Source organism: Betta splendens, chromosome 12, assembly GCF_900634795.4.
Source record: "Betta splendens chromosome 12, fBetSpl5.4, whole genome shotgun sequence".
Lineage (NCBI taxonomy): Eukaryota > Metazoa > Chordata > Actinopteri > Anabantiformes > Osphronemidae > Betta > Betta splendens.
This window is the reverse complement of record NC_040892.2, coordinates 11,464,774-11,481,664: the sequence shown is the minus strand read 5'-3', so window position 1 is coordinate 11,481,664 and position 16,891 is coordinate 11,464,774. Positions and strand designations below refer to the sequence as shown.

Sequence of the window (16,891 nt, the reverse complement as noted above, 5' to 3'; positions counted from 1 at the left end):
CAACCAATACAACTTTTTCTTTAATACCGTTTTAAAATGATTTATGATTATATATTGCACAGATTGTTTGGCACCTCAATTTTGTTGTACAATGTTGCAATGACAGTTAATTTTTTTTTTTGTTTAAGGTATTTAAAAACAACAACACAGCGAGACAGGGAGGTGCAATACAAGACAATGCTAAGTTATAGGTTCCTTTTCCTGTTTTCTAGATTGTCCGATCTTCCTGGGCAATCATTGCACTGTAAAACAGGATCTACCTTAAGTGTACCTAAGTGGAGGACTGACTTTTGTGAGTCCTATAATCAGCACAACATTGGTGTGTATCTTTTACTGCTTTTCCTTGACATAGTAGATACGCTTTTTGTTAAGCACATGCAGCTTTTAGGGTTTGTACAGATGCCAAATGTTTGACAACCAACAAACATGCACGAGGGCAACGTGGAGCAAAAAGCAGAGGCCAACAGGTTTGTTTCTCCACAGCTAAAGCAACAATCCGCCTTCTGTTAACAGCATTAATTCACATGTACTGTAACGTAAATGATAAGATGCCAATCTGCTGAAACATTTCATGCACACAGGGAACGTGTTAGTCTAAAATATGGAATAGCTGAGTGAAAGACCCAGGTAAACGTCAGAACCATTACCTTTTAAGATTTCAATGAATGTGATGAGAGCTAGTGGTGAAAAAGTCAACTTTTCCACCATAAAGTTCTCTCCATATTCTTAAAAATGGCCTCTGATACTTTGCTCTTCTAAAGGATACACGGATTTCAAAAGCAACAAACACACACTGATCGACAGGTAGGTCCAATCACTGCAGCTCAGGTGATTCATCACAGCGCAATGCATTCTGGGTCTTGTAGGATATGACCATTTTCAGTCACACATATTACTTCTGTTTTCCCTGTTTTCTCAGGACACAGACCATCCATAATTAATGTGGTTGCACATTTTTGCTGAACAAAAGTAAAATATTCATGACACAACTTGCTTTTCAGCGGTGAAGTATCGCTTTAATTAGTTAATTCGTTAAAAGCAGCTTACCAACAGCTAGCATCATTCTAAGTGGCCTGGCTGTGCTAGCTACTGTGTACGAACACTGATTGGAGAACATACCGTGTCCAATGTAAAGACAAATGTAGAGAAAGCTGTGTGAGATTGGTCAGATGTGATAATGGAAAGCATGGCCCTGCACATGACACAAGGTTAGACATGGAGTGGGAGTAGGAACACTCCAAGCCAGGGTGGATGAGAGGCTTTGAGGTTAGCTCAGGACACGCAGGGCTCCGTTCTCAAGAAAAGGAAACAAGATTAGACCATTGTGGTGCTGGGCAGGAAAAGGCCTTCGTGACAGACAGCAAGCATCTATTCCTGTTTTCACCTTTCACCCTCCAAGTTTACAAAAGAAAAAGCTCGGTTCAGTGGTTGGAGCAAATGTTCCCAGTGATGCTCACACATCTCATGTCTGGTTTGTCTGACATTGTCACATTTCCCATGTTATGACTGTTTACCGCGTTTGGACTTTCGTGAGTTGAACTTGTAGATAACTGTCAGATGTCAGATGTTTTGGTTTAGTAGCAACAGCACTTGATGCTCAAAACCCAGATGTTGCATTAATTCAGTCTGGACCAGTGGTGACAGAACAGACTGTTGGAGTCATGTTACTGTGGCGTCCTGCCTTCTTCTTGCTCACACACACATGCTCACACTTTAGAAAGCAGCGCTGGACAGCTTTGAAGAAAACCACTTGACCACAGATGATGCTGAACGCTCACGCATCTTTATTCATGGCTCTGGTGAATTTGGGGGATGAAGGACTCTCTTTCTGAGTCTACACATGATCGTGCCATACTTGTCATACTCGCCAGAGTAGCGACCCACCACAGCCTCTCATCTGACTCTCTGTGAAATCTCTGGTCCTCGGATCCCTCCTTGAAAACAGAGTATTGGCAACTCTGAACATCACGCTGAAGCGGCAATTTCCTCACATCTTCCTTCCTAAAAGCTGATGGAAGCATTCAATAAAAGGGAACCTGAATCTTCAGATGACATGACTCTGGTGTTCGTGCCACGGGTCATTTCTCTGAGCTCATCATATTTATTATTAGAGGACAGCAGGAGTCACGTTTATTACTGTGAATCATACCATCAAACCGCAGCTTTCATCGAGGCCCCACCTCACCGTCCTTACAGGACTTAAGGATCTACTGCTGACATCCGGCACCACAGCACAGCCTCAGGTTCCGGTGTCTTAAAGTAAAAACCTAAAGCTCAAATAACTTCCTGTGTGTGAATGAATAACAGTGACGCTGGCTGAGGATGTAATCTAAAGCTGGCTGTCCATCACTTAGGCAACACCAATCAACCTGATGAGAGGCTACAAAGGAGCAGATGTAAAGCTACATAGCAAAATAATATTTGGCCGAGGTGAATTTATCTTTTACAGGTGACTGGTGAAGCTGGGAGTTGTGGTGGCGTCATCTGACCACCAGGTGTCAGGATAGAACCCTGCTGTAAAGACACCAGAGGCGAATGTGGAACGGAGGTCAATCAACCAACGGAACCAACTGGAGCTGAATATGTCTCCTGGTGATAGTGACAGAGGCTGGGAGTGGGACTGGACCATGAGAGTCCAGAACCCACTGAATGAGATTTATGCTAACATTCATGAAACAGAATGAAACAGAATGATGCATACACCCCACGTGAGTCCATTCTGTGTTAGCGGACCCCTTTGCCTGACAGCCACACTGTGGAGCTGCTGCAGGTGAGTCCCGCCTCTGTGATCGGGGAGTGTCCTGTGTTCGGCCTGTTGCATCTGCCTCAATGAGTGAGTCACAGCTGCTGCAGGTTTGACGGCATACTTATAGTCACTGTGGCTGCGGCTGATCTCATTTCTGCCGGAGCACTGACATGTCACCTGCTGCTGCTGCTTTGGACAAATAGACGAGGACTGTTGGAGCAAAGTCTTCACTATGGAGATAGAAAGCATGGTGGCCAACAGTGCCCTCGTCAGAGCCAGAGAAGGTAAGAGCTCTGCTTGGCTGTTCTTCAGAAGAACTGCAGGTGAAAATGTTCCATTCGTCACAAAAAGTCACGCAACAGGACGTCAGAGGATGTGGAACTGTACATTCCCAGGTTTAGATGCTGGGATTCTAAGATTCATGTTGGGGTTCATTATTATGTGGTTTTACTTTGTTTTAGTTTGCAACTTAGGCTTTGTTGGATCAGGTTGAGTGATGGAAGGACAGTGACTTCCCTAAACAACCGTTTCAAAGAATGAGAACGATGACGAAACCCTCAGATGCATCGGTGCTGATGATGATGATGAGGTTCAAGCCTCATCACGCATCTTTCAGAGCAGAAATGCTCATGAAATAAAACCAGACCTTCCCTTCTTACAAGCTGCTGTTGCCTCTGAGCTGGTACAGGTGTTAATGGGTCCAGGTGCAAGCAAGTGAAAGCACCGCTACTCGGGTTTGGAGCGACATTGCAGAGTAATGTGGTTGCACAGGCTTTACTGTTCCGTGTGCTATAAATACTTCATTCACTACTACTATTGTCTGGAACCTGACGGGCCGGGCTCCAGTGCACACGTGCGTGTTCACTCTCAGAGTTATCCTTTTATTTTCACTCCTGTTTTGAATCCTCCATATTTGTCTGACAGCCGCAGTTACTCAACATCTTCCCTGTTCCTGCAAGTGGATGTGCATGGGTTGAAGTGAAGTAACATGTACTGCACTAATAAAGCAGGGCATTTTATACTATATAAAAATATTTAATGATTTGATGATGCCATTGGCAAAACATTAACCAAGAGGAGTATATATATTTCTTATATACTCCTGTTCTTCACAATACGGTTTCAGCCTAATACATGCTGCTTGTTGAACTGCTGGACAGAACAAACAAAAATCACATCATGTTTTATATTTAGAAAGGTACCTAAAGATATGAATGACGTGTAATTGTTCTCTACCTGCTGCGTGACAGGTGTGATTGTTTACATAGATAATCTGGATCAGGCCTCGCATCAATCCATTCATGAGTTTCTATTAACGTCACTGCATCGTCTCAGCCTGTTTTGGATTCTTCTATGCTGCATCCTGTGAACTGGATTTTGGACTTATCCCTTGTATTTATACAGTCACTTGATGTGTTCTTGCGGGATGTTGCTGTTGTGTTGCATGAGGTCAGGTCAGCATAAACACTTCCTCATGCCTGCGGCGGCTTCTGTGCTATTTTTGTACAATTGGAATCTAAATTAGAGTTTTATGTGACGTGTGATATTAATTCTATGGGTGACCTGCATGTTTTATGCTGTGCTGCTTCTGTAAAACAGACTTCGCATCTCAGTGGAGACTTTAAATGCTAAACCGGGTACTTAGAGCGACTGATGTGTGCAGGTGGAGGAAGCAAAGGCAGAAGCAGGGGATGGAGAGACATGCTGCGCTTCCCTCACATCAGCGATTGTGCAAAGCTGGCCATGAGCATCGGTACGTGTGTGTGTGTGTGTGTGTGTGTGTGTGTGTGTGTGTGTGTGTGTGTGTGTGTGTGTGTGTGTGTGTGTGTGTGTGTGTGTGTGATTTCACACCACCCTGTCTTGTCCCCCTTCAGAGCGAGAGTACTACAACCTGTGCGTGAAGCAGCCGATCGGCAAGAAATTGTTCGAGCTCTTCTGTCGAAGTCGCCCTGATCTGCAGAACTACGTTGCCCTCCTGGAAGCTTTGGTACAATGAAAGCAGCGCATTTAAATGGGACGTGACCCAAATGCCAACTGACTAATATGTGATTTATGGGACAGACTTGGTTTTTGGTTCTGATTTGATCTGTTCAGTGCTTTGACTGATGCCAAACAAAAGCAGGAAATTAAGCGCTATTGTAGTTCTATTAACAGAAGGAAAGCGATTACACTTCCTCACACCAAAATTAAGTGAATGTAACTCATGTGGAACAAGTCCAAGATCTTTGTCTAACAATATGCATAGATTGTCTTTATGTCACTGAGCTCACAAAGAGTCATTGTTTAATATTCATGAGCTGAACTCGTTCCCTCTCCACAGGATGACTTTGAGACACAGGGGGACGAGAAGAGAAGAGAGTCTGGAAACAGCATCATTGAAAGATTTTTCAAAATGCAGGTCTGACAACTACAGAGCAACTTTCACTTTGTAATGGAATCTTGTGTAACAATGCTCTTTTTTCCTTGTTGCGTGAACAGGTTTGTGTTTATATTTTGCTCCCATTCGCTGATGTGTTACATAGACGTACGGACAGACACTGCTCACGTTCCTCCATGTTCCCTCAGTCCTACCAGAGCGTGGCCATCATGCAGAAGCATGAAGAGGCCTGCAGCCAAAGCCTGCAGTTTTGTCCCTGCGGGGACGTGTTTGGTGACTGCAGACGGTAAGTGCTCAGACACTGACGGCTGCAGCTTGCAGGGCTCGGGTTTCAGTCACTGACGGCTGTTTCTTGCGTCAGAGAGCTTCACGAGTACCTGAGCGGGGAGCCCTTCATCCAGTACCAGGACAGCATGTTCTTTGACCGCTTTCTGCAGTGGAAGATGTTGGAGAAGTGAGTCCTGACTGGACCTGACAGATCTCTGATCAGCATCTGGTTCATCAATAGTCACAGACTCTCATTGCTTTTTTTTTCCCTCTTCAAGGCAGCCGGTGACCAAGTATAACTTCAGACAGTACAGACTCCTAGGGAAAGGAGGCTTTGGAGAGGTAGAGTACGGCCCTGGTATAAAGTCACACGTGGGGTTAATGTTTCACACTGTTGGCATTCTCCTAAACATTCACTTCCTCATGAAGCTCTCTTCCTTTACCTGGGGTGATAGATATTCACATATTACATTCCCTCTTTCTTTGACCAAAACTCATAAAACGTGTCAGTCAGTTTCGCTTTGACTCTGAAAACACACCGTCGCCATGACGTACGTTAAGTGGAGCTTTGCTTTAAACAGAAAGGGAGATAAGGAAAAAGATCCACCAGCGATACATCACCAACAGCCACAGAAGAATGTAGACTCCTCAGTATTTTGATCTGTTGGTTTATCAGTGATTTATCAGTGGACTTGACTGAGTGGGTGTAGTACATGCACCCCAGCCTGTTAAAAGCACCCAAAGCAAGCACTGAACCTGCTCTGAAAGCACTGACCCACGTTGCAGTCTTGCATTTCAGGAAGTCGCTGCTTCCAAACACCTCATTCGTTTCGACTAAGGTTTCACTTATAGCCCTGATTCTGACAACGCTCCAGCAACGAGAGACTGCTGGCTCACTTACTGCCGCCACGCTCTCTCCTCCAGGTGTGGGCCTGCCAGGTTCGCTCCACGGGGAAGATGTACGCCTGCAAAAAACTGGAGAAGACGCACGTAAAGCAGAGGAAAGGGGAGGAAATGGCTCTGAATGAGAAACAGATCCTGGAGGACGTGGACAGTCGCTTTGTGGTGAGATGATGATGATGATTGTATGGTTCTGGTTTAAACCAGGTTTAAAGATGACACCTGCAGCTGTTTACAGATCTATGGGCTCTTCTTATTCAGGTGAATCTGGCCTACGCTTATGAAACCAAACACGCCCTCTGTTTGGTTTTGACCATGATGAGCGGCGGCGACTTGAGGTTTCACATTTATAACATTGGGAAACCCGGCTTGGACAACGCCAGAGTGTGCTTCTATGCTGCCGAAGTCTGCTGCGGCCTGATCCACCTCCACCAGAGGTTAATACTCTATAGGTCAGTGTCCTCTTCACAAGCAGCACAGAATAAACACAACCATACCTTCGCTGCAGGTACCGACCCACAATGCTGTTTATTGTTGCAGGGACCTGAAGCCTGAAAACATCCTTTTGGACGACTACGGTATGTGCAGCCACAGTTCAAGCAAGTGAACCGTAAACACCTACGAGCAGCTCACAACTCACAACCCACGCTGTGACAGTGATGAAATGTTTGCACGGCACTTTCTGATGTGGCTATTTTTAGCTCTTACATTCGTCTGACTGATCTGTCACAGATAACATTTCGAGTTCTACCGGGCACTCGCTCACCGGTCAGGTCTTCCAACGTGTCTGTTTGATGGTATTTTGACAAGAAAAGGGAGGTTGAGGAAGTGGCAATGGAAAAAATCAGGTGGAGCAACTCAGCTTTTTTTAGAACCATCAGCTGCGGCTTCTTTGGTAGCATCTACGCATTACATGCCTCACATGTGACAAATTGAGCGTTTGACAATTTCTTGTTTTGTTAGTTCCTAGAAGACAAGGCAAAAGAGAAAGTGTTGTGTTTCTGTTGGTTTCTTAGGGCATATCCGCATCTCTGACCTTGGGCTGGCTGTGAAGCTGCAGGAGGAGGGGGGCCTGGTGCGAGGCAGGGTGGGCACGCTGGGCTACATGGGTACGTGTGAACAGTCCAGAGACAGAGGAGCCTCACGGTTCTGTGACAAGCACAGATATGCAATTAGAGGTTGAGATTGAGATGCATAAACCACAACATTACTGGTTTTTCCACATCCCTCCATTTTTTTGTTTTTAGCTCCTGAGGTCATCAGACGCGAGCACTATGGGATTAGCGTCGACTGGTGGGGCCTCGGCTGCTTGATTTATGAGATGGCCGCAGGACATCCCCCATTCAGGACCAAGGGAGAGCATCCCCCATCATCCGATATGGAGAAAAGGATCCTGACGGAGGAGGAGGATTACAACAATTTCAGCAAGTTGACAAAAGAAATCTGCAGTCTGGTGAGTTGTGTGAAGTAACCACAGTCCGGCTCAGCCTTCAGCCCTAAATCCATATTATATAAGTGAAGGAGGTTTTCTTCATGGTATCTTAGCTGCTGGACAAGGACCCTAAAAAGAGACTGGGCTGCCACAACTCCAATGGGAAAGCAGTGCAGGCTCATCCTTTCTTCCACAGCATCAACTTCAGAATGATGGAGGCAGGGCTGGTGGAACCTCCATTTAAACCTGATGTAAGTGTTACACTAGTTTCACTGTGTGCTACGCGTGTTAAAAGGGTGACAGACAGTGCTTGATTAGAGGCAGCATGCGGGTTGATCACGTTGAAGATGCTGTGCCCTGTGTTGCCTTTGCAGCCCAGGCAGGTCTACTGCAACGACGTGCTGGACATAGACGAGTTTTCCTCAGTGAAGGGGGTCGTCCTGAACGAAACCGATAACAGCTTTTACTCCATGTTCAACACAGGAAGGGTCACTACAGCCTGGCAGAATGAGGTAGATATGTCCGGCAGAAGCTGCATAAACAACTCATTGTTGATTTGATTGTTCGTTATTGCTGATGGGAATCCTCATCCTTCTCCTCTGTAGATAATAGAGATGGGATGCTTCAAAGAGCTGAATACTTTCGGTCCTGGGGGAAGTCGACCCCCAGACCTGGTCTGGGCCCAACGCTCAAAAAACTACGACAGCCCCAAACGCAGCCTGCTGAGTCGGTTATTTCGCAAAAATGTAAGTGTCTGTGTGTGTGTGTGTGTGTGTGTGTGTGTGTGTGTGTGTAGTTCTGTATATGAAGGCTTGTCTTTCATGTCTGTCTTGATGCAGCAACCTCCGGATTCATCAGAGGAAAGCCAGCAGAATTCAGTGGCCATTACCAGTTACTTACTTAGTGGCGACAACACGTCTCTATGAGGACAGTCCCAGCACTGAACACAGATCAGCTAGCAGCTATTCATCTGTGGAGCCTCTTTGTTTTGTTGTTCTCACTATCTTCGCACTTTTTAAAACTATATTTTTGCTCTTTGACTTCTGAAGTTGCTTGTACTTGAATTTTGATACATATATGACGGAATATGAAGCTACATTAAATCTGACCTTAAATGAACTGTATTTATAAATGTAGCAGATCCAACATTGGGTTTTATAAAGATTTAATGTAACAGGAAGGACACACGTTTTATGTGTGACAAACTTAAATTCTCTGTTTATAATTCTTTTTAAAAGAGGTTCATTAAAGCCTAAAATTGATTTGAATAAAAAAGCCTTAGTGTTTAATAAATTCATTGCAACCCCTCAACACATGTTTTGTTACACTCTACATTTTAGTTTTGTTAGAACTATTATGGAAAATGGTTCATAGATGGTCCCTAGAAATGTTGATTAATACTTGTCTTTTAACAGTGTGCTGTGTGTGGATGCTGTGTTTAAATCTAGATTTTCATTCACAGTTTCATCATTTGATGTAGCATTTTTTATTTAACCAAGTGTATAAAACAGTAACTAAATCACACATATTAAAACAAGTGAAATTAGGAAAAAAGACAGAACACGCCAAAGACTGCAGAAACTCTCACCTAGAGATGAACCCGACAGCTGACGTGGGTCTTTGTGGATGTGACAATGCAGCAAACATGAGGTTCAGAAATGATCCCACAACTAGAGTATGTTAAAACTGATGACAAGTCACACTACTGGTTAACAGGAACTTAAACCAGAGCACCAAATAAGTTCATTTGTCTTAACAATGTCTGTGTGATATTCAGCCACCGAGAAGTCGCAGGAAATCGTAATGTAGGAGCTTAGGATTGAATGTGTGAGTTTAACTTTGGTGAGCAACAGTTTACTGCAACAGGTGGTGGCTGAGTCTTATTGTCTGAAGGTGAAACTGTGTTCTGGAAAAGGGTGCTTCAGCTGTGTTCAACCTTCCCAAGGAGGGCTGCGGCGCCCATCCACCTCCGTCTCCACATGGTACAGCATATCAGCCAGTGTGTGTTCGATCACGGCTCCCCAGCCCATGTCGCTCATCTGAGGGGAGGATTAAAACATGTGCATATATTTTTATTCATGGCTCAGTAAACATTACGCTTTGTAACCATGCAGCTCCTTAGAGCATTAGAGCAGAACTCACCGGCTGGTATTTGACGTCTTTTGGTGGGTATTTGAACTGTGGCCCAAAATTGACTGAGACCTGAGACCAATAAACACATAGTCGTTTGGCAAGACATGAAACTAATTAAAGCACAAAATACTGCAAAAAGACACATGCACTGACCGTGCAGCTCTTGTAGAGTGAGATAGCAGGGAAGTAGATGCCTTCAAACAGGTTTTCAAAGGCAACACCTTGGTTAGCACCGTTTTTGTAGAACACCATCTGAAAAACAGGATCCACAAGTTAACAGCAGGAAATAGAGTCAAGTTTGGTGTCAGGATATTATTTTGAGAAGGCATCTAACCCTGCTGGGGCTCATTGGCTTCAGACTTTTCTCTGCTTTGTCTGTGTAGTCCTTCTCCTCAAAGTACAAGTAGCTCTTGAACTTAATCAGCGCCTGGAAGAGAGAGACTGAAAAGATTAAATACATAACATATGTGGAGTCCAGTCTGCGTACTCTCCATTTGTCTGTGGTTACCTTGTCTTTGTATGTATCAGGCAGAGCCTTGGAGGTCTCTGTGCCATCAGGCAGCTCTATAAAGAAGCCCAGCGTGTCTCCCTGACCGTAGCTGGAGGAATAATGCTTTCCTATCGACTGGTGAAACTTTGTGCCCTTCTTACTGCGCCATGAGTAGCTGAACTTGTCATAGCCCAAAGGTGCTTGAAGGTTACCTGAGCAACGCACAAAATGCATTAACAAAAAACCTAATGATGCTCCTCTTTAATGCCCCTTAATTCTTAAAGAATAAAAAATGTGTTCAGATGCATCCCATTGATGCATCTAAAGCTCCACTAACCAAGGGGCTGAGACCAGCCGAGTCTGGCTGCCGTCTCTGGAGGCATGTCATCGACAGTAACCTCAAAGTACCAGGAGCCTTTGCGTATGCCGTGGGAGGCTCGCACCATGGAGTAGCCCTTCTCTCCAGTCACTGTCAGGCGGTCATCTGAGATCTTCAACTGAGGCGCTAGGAGATAAACATTCACAAAAGGCTCATTCACAATTTTACACAGATCAATTAAAGAGATAATGTGGACAAGCTAGGGGCTTTAGCGCCATCCACTGGTATATCTAAACAATGCAACTTCCTTTGTATTAATTACAGCTCCCTCTAAACCTTTGACACACTACTAGGCCCTGGGGCAAAAATGTTGTAAATACAAATATCAAACATTTACCAGTTTAACAAATGCATTGGGCAAGATTAAACCACATTATTCACAACTTGTGACTGACTCAATACCTCTGTCATGCAAGGCCAGCAGCACCCTCTCATACAGACAAGCCCTGTAAAGATCTCCAGGTATGGGTTTTCCAGCCCAGCAGTCCAGCTCTAGCTTTTCTGGGTCTGGGGCATGGGGGTCTGGTTCTGCCAAGATGTAACGGTACCCATCTTTGTTGAAGGGGTGCTCCAGAGGATAACCATGAGGAGGTAAACGCTGGGCTGAGAAAAGAGGGTCGCTGCAGGGAGGGAGGAGGTGATCAAGGTTGTTCCATTAGTCTCTATATTTATCAATGTCATTGTGTAATTTGCCCACATACAGAGAGAACGACTAAATACCTTCGGGTCCTCTTAGTTGCTCCTGCAGCGGTGCCTTCCTGCTGCTGCTGCTGCTGTTTACGTTTGGCTCCTCTTCCTTTTCCTGGACCAGGAGCCAACGCACCTTAGGAAGCACAAGACAGATTAAATTATTGAATGAAAGCAGAGACAGAGACAGAGACAGAGACAGACACACACACACACACACACACACACACACACACACACACACACACACACACACACACACACACACACACACACACGCACACACGCACACACGCACACACGCACACACGCACACACGCACACACGCACACACGCACACACGCACACACAGTCTAATACAGCAACCATGAAATAAATACTCCTTCGTGAATGTGATGATGTTTGGTTATTTCCTAACAGCTGTATAGTAAAGGTGGATGCTGTAAGAGGAGTGCTGTTAATGCTAATCTTACGTGTCTCTGATTTTTAATCCACTACTTACATGAAATAAACAGGATATTAAAAATCCAACCTTCATGAAGGCAGGATTTACTGGAGGGCTGTGTCTTACTGTAATAATTTAAAATAAAACAGCAGAAGCCTGCACCAGATAGAAACTTTAGAAACACAGAATTTAGAGAGAGAGCAGACGATTATTAAAACGCTCCGCTGCTGTACTGGCAAGCAGCAGGTTACCAAAGCTATAGTTCAATCAGTTGGCACTAGGGAGTGTAGATGCTAAGAGGTTTCTACACCAGCAATGCCAAGACTGCCACACACACGCAGACACACAGTGAAAGCAGGTTATTAGGCGTTGAGTGTACACAGGGAGACAGCTGGCACAAAACGGCAGGAATTAGTTCACATGGCATTGTCCAAACACGATCAGCCTCTTATAAAACCTCTTCTGCAGAAACCTGACACACAAAAGGACAGACTTTAATGACATACAAGAAAAGGGAAAAAATGTGTTGACTTGATATAAGAGAAAACTTATCAGGCTCCTGTTTAGGACATTTTTATGCATGATCTGTTTCTCTCGTTGCTTTTGAGTAGATTCAGATGTTGCACATGAATAACTCAACTGCCTAATATCTACACAGTAAAGTGTCAGAAGTAGTTTGTGTTAAAAGTTCCTTTTAATATAAATCTGACACAGTCTGACACTCCAAAAAGATGAGGAGAAAGAGGATGAGGCTAATCAGCATTGGATGAAAGCCAATGGCAAATCAAAAATGGCACTGTGTTCTCACATAGCTTGTTGTATGGAGAGCAGAGTGTCATTTCATCAAGGAGACTCTCAGCTACCTCAGAGCCCATTAGCAGCAAGCCAGAGACAGGGAAAAATGTTCACCGATCAAAGGGGAAAAAGCTTTTGGGGGACCGACCAAACAGATGCAGAGAGCAGACAGGGATGTTGCTGGCCATGGATGAAGTTGCCCACAAGTTGCTTACTAAGGATCATATTGACTTATGTATAGTTTGAGTTGGGGGAAGGGGGGACCTCAGGGCCAACTTCTATCCAAAGGGTTACAGTACACAAAAACACACTGATCAGCTCCAAGTCCAAAATACAACATATTCACCTGAGAAAGAAGATCCACCTGGAACACAACGCAAAGAATTACCAAGATCATCAAATTTACAATGGGTGGCTGTTAAAGTGACAGCTTCAGAAGGAGGGGCGTTCCTTTGATTGATGTTTCCTTGTCTTGATATACTCCCCTTTCTCAGCTGTAAGTTATTGTTGATTATGCTTTAAATATCTGTAGCATCATTTATGTCTGTAAATCCCTTGGCAAAGTCATGTTTCTCTGATAATCATAAAGACAATGGTCACTTATTTAAACACGTATTTATGATTCTCTCTCAGAATCAAGAAAAACTGTCCAGAACAGTATTTGTGCTAACTAAAAACTAACCGTTAAACACTTTCCTTCCTTTCACCTGACCCACATATGCCAAACCACTGGTGTTGATGAACCTTACATTTGTTGGTCTTGTCCTTGTTCAACACAAACAGCAGCTGCAAAAGCTACTTCTTCAGATTGTTATTTTCTTACCATTGAGCCCACCAGATGTAGGGGTAGCAGAGGCCTGTTTCTGTGTGTCATATGAAGGTCCAATGTTTCCCAGGTCCTACAAAACAGCAGGACTTTTATTTTTATTTTGGCTTTATTGCAGCCTTTCTTTCTCATCAGTATGACAGTTGAGTTACAAATACCTGATCCAAGAGGCCAAATTTGGGGTACTCCTCTTCTGGGTCCTTACTACCTGGATCTGGATGCTCCTTCACTAGGAAAACATCTCGCTCTTTACTCTAAAAGAAAAAAAAAACTTTTTTCACTTATAATTCTATATTTTCAGTGGCCCTAAAACTAATCTCAGATGACCTGATACTACTTCAGATGTCCAATAATATTTAATGTATACATCAACAACAACACAGTCTCAGCACATTACCATTGTCTTCACTATGTTATTGGGCCATGTGAGCTTGCCGGGTCTCTGACGAGTTGTCATACATTCCCAGTACTTGTCAATAAATGGTATGATATCCTGTAACAAAAGAATGTAATTAATTCCAAAAATGTATATGCATTATAGTGTATACAGGAAATCATCCTTTTGACTGCAGCTTCAAATAAGTTCAAATTAATATCAGTCAAATAAATCGCAGTCCTTATCAATAATCCTTAACATACTTTATAAAAAGGTATTTGCTAATTTATATACAGATGCATAATGTACGTAAACATACTGAGACAACTTGACTTTTAATTCTTGTTGCTGTATTTTCCTGTTGTAAAAGGGGCCTGGAGGGGAAGCGATGTGTAGTCAACTGTTAAAGGCAAGCTCTACTGTGTTTCAAATTCTATTTACATGCACTTTTCCTAATTATTTAACTATGTGTGTAACTCATGCATACAATATAAACAATCAATCTCTATGTCAGCAACATCCTGCCATTCGCATCCACCTTATCCTTGGAGAACATTGTCTTTGGATGTTCATCTTGTGTTCTTGACCGCCATGTCAGGTTTGCTAGGGCTGTGAGACACATCTCCTTCAGGTCTGAAACACAAAAAGCAGCAGTATGGAAAGGATTCTAAATACACATTAAAAGTACAACAAAGTACAACTGTTATTGACAGTACCACGTGATATACAAAACACCTACTTGCTTGTTTTCTAAGGAAGTATGTGTTGCCACTGTGGTGGCACACGTTGCAGTGAAACACATAATTGGTCATAAAGGGAAGACATGTCCTGTAAAAAAAAGAGAACAGTCAAACATAGAATTTCTAAACAGCAAGTCATATCTGTTTCCACCATCGATTCAGTTAAAATGCATTTGCTAAAGGAGGATTACATACGTAGTGTCAATGCCGAAAGTTTCTGCAGTAAACCACTTCATGCACAAAGCACACTGGAGCTCCACATCCCCTAGCTGCCTCCCACTCTCCTCATCACCTGATCCGGTGAGAGCATCAGCAGCCTCTGAGCCTTCGCCAGCTGTCTCCTATGACAAAGAAAGATCTGATAAAAAAGCAGCTTGCGTATCGTCTTGTAGAGGAAAGCTATAATGAATGTGTATACAAGCCGCTTTGATACTGTCAAGATGTTTTACCATGCCCTCTTTTCCATTTGAAGATTCAGTGTCCATGCTGGTTGGAAGATCTCCAAATACAGCCTCACTGAAAGACAACACATTGGTCAGAATACAATGGGCTCGGACATCACTAGCCGTAAATCACATAAATGCTCACTAGCATATTCCCTGGACAAATTAGTGCTTATGTTTAATCAAAACGCAATGGCTCGTTTTGCTTAGATTCATCTTTGAATTATTCATCTTTGAATGAATCTAATCAAAACGCAAATGCTCATTTTGCTTCCATTCATTTATCAATTTAAATCTAAAATGTTAAAACCGGATACGTAGCATTAATCTGTAAATAGACACGGTAATTCAAGGAAAATTTTGTATGAACCTGCAAACTTGCTCTTCCTGTCAAAGATGATGTTATTGTTTACAATGATCAGCTAAATGCTAGCGTTGTTGCGTTAACGTGTAGCTGTCACTGGTGTGAAGCACTAGCATGAGCGACGGCTCCCCAGCTGTTTTTTACCGCTAAAAAACATATCTGCTGCTTGTATGACGACAAAACCTTACAAGACTAGTCCACGCATTTTTTGATACTTTAAGTTTTTACATAAAGCAAACATACCCCTCTCCAGCCTCCGGTTCGGTTGTGGCAGTACTGCCCGCCTCTCCTTCAGACGCCATGTTTCAAATCAATGAAAACAAAAAACATCGCGAGATCCAGCGGGAACCGGTGAACAACAACTTCCGGTCTGGCCGCATTGGTTATGCTCTGCAGCGACACCGCAGGTTTGTGGTGGAACCGCACTGACGTGACAAGCTTTGCAGTCAAGCATATACAAATTAACAAACATATAAAAAATGTATATTATACTAATTATTTTATTTTCTATTTTACCATATTTTCTTACAATTTAAACTGTCTGGTATGATACAGATTAACCTTTGATTCCATTTGATGTAGGCCACATCTAGGCCAGATGTGACCTACATCTCTCACTATTAGATGGGCCACATATGCTCTAAAATGTGCAAGGGTTGGACTACGTCTGGACCAGGTGTAGGCCCTGTTGGAAAAGCCTATTCTAAACCATCAAAAACATTTTTGATCCAATGAAGTTTATTTCTACTAATTATTCAGGCTAAGTTTACATTGAACTAATACTTTCCTTACTTGTCATTGTTAGGCTTTTAAACTGTTTATTTATTGCTTCCATTTTCAAACACATGCGCTGACCTATTATCATCGTTGCTGCTTGGAGGGTGGTTTCTGTGTTCACTCTCGTTTACATCATCCACCACCTGATCAGGTTTTTGGGTGTGCAAATGTCTCCTTTGCTCTGGCTGTTTCCGTTTAGTGTCTTCACAGGGAAGGGGACTATAAAGTGCTTTGTGATGACGTGGGACCACCCCATGTACACACTGAAAGTCAAACATTATTTAGATATTTGTGGGGCCATTCACGCACCAGTAAAGACGACTTGAGCACAAAGGCAAGTGTGCCGGCAGACGTCCTATACAGAAGAGTGCAGGAATGCTAAAAGCGCCCCTGGGTGTAGCAGTAAAAGCCTTTAAGCCGTCGTTAGGGACATAGGAGTCGTTTTCTCCACCTCCTTCCTTCTGAGGTGGACACACATCTGTGACACTGAGATCACATCTTTGTTTTGTGAACATTTCCTTCACAGTTTCTCAGTATAATCATGCACTAGTATTGGCGTCAGATACTTTGACTCTTGTCTTCATAGATTTACATTTTTGTTAAATCAAAGACACGTCTCTGCCAAGCCACAGATGATGGTTGGAAGAATCTAATTTCTCACACAATATGTGTTAATATACAATGTGTTTATGTTTTATGTAAATGTCTTGCATT

At 43.3% G+C, this 16,891-nt stretch overlaps 2 protein-coding genes across 4 annotated transcripts; one reads left to right on the top strand and one right to left on the bottom strand.

The window, feature by feature from the left end:
• Positions 1 to 2,874: 2,874 nt before the first annotated feature.
• Positions 2,875 to 9,033, top strand: grk5 (G protein-coupled receptor kinase 5). Of its 2 annotated transcripts, none has more exons than XM_029169189.3 (16): positions 2,875 to 3,030; positions 4,410 to 4,499; positions 4,621 to 4,733; positions 5,067 to 5,144; positions 5,312 to 5,409; positions 5,485 to 5,577; positions 5,669 to 5,732; positions 6,315 to 6,455; positions 6,552 to 6,742; positions 6,831 to 6,868; positions 7,307 to 7,399; positions 7,538 to 7,743; positions 7,836 to 7,973; positions 8,097 to 8,234; positions 8,328 to 8,468; positions 8,562 to 9,033. In XM_029169189.3, exons 1-16 carry the CDS (start codon positions 2,979 to 2,981, stop codon positions 8,646 to 8,648), a joined length of 1,761 nt encoding a protein of 586 aa, XP_029025022.1. In that variant the 5' UTR covers positions 2,875 to 2,978; the 3' UTR covers positions 8,649 to 9,033. The 2 variants fall into 2 exon arrangements, with proteins under 2 accessions (XP_029025022.1, XP_055369301.1); XM_055513326.1 differs by having other exon boundaries at positions 5,225 to 5,409.
• Positions 9,034 to 9,184: 151 nt separating this feature from the next.
• On the bottom strand, positions 9,185 to 15,760 carry ash2l (ash2 like, histone lysine methyltransferase complex subunit). 2 transcript variants are annotated; one of them, XM_029169200.3, is made up of 17 exons: positions 15,644 to 15,760; positions 15,043 to 15,109; positions 14,789 to 14,934; positions 14,593 to 14,681; positions 14,392 to 14,486; positions 13,875 to 13,970; positions 13,636 to 13,731; positions 13,475 to 13,550; positions 12,998 to 13,015; positions 11,445 to 11,547; positions 11,127 to 11,344; positions 10,683 to 10,850; positions 10,364 to 10,557; positions 10,190 to 10,282; positions 10,009 to 10,107; positions 9,865 to 9,924; positions 9,185 to 9,761 (listed from the first exon to the last, which is right to left on the bottom strand). In XM_029169200.3, the coding sequence occupies exons 1-17, from the start codon at positions 15,700 to 15,702 to the stop codon at positions 9,654 to 9,656; spliced, it is 1,785 nt and encodes a 594-aa protein (XP_029025033.1). In that variant the 5' UTR covers positions 15,703 to 15,760; the 3' UTR covers positions 9,185 to 9,653. The 2 variants fall into 2 exon arrangements, with proteins under 2 accessions (XP_029025033.1, XP_029025034.1); XM_029169201.3 differs by lacking the exon at positions 12,998 to 13,015.
• Between the last annotated feature and the right edge of the window lie 1,131 nt (positions 15,761 to 16,891).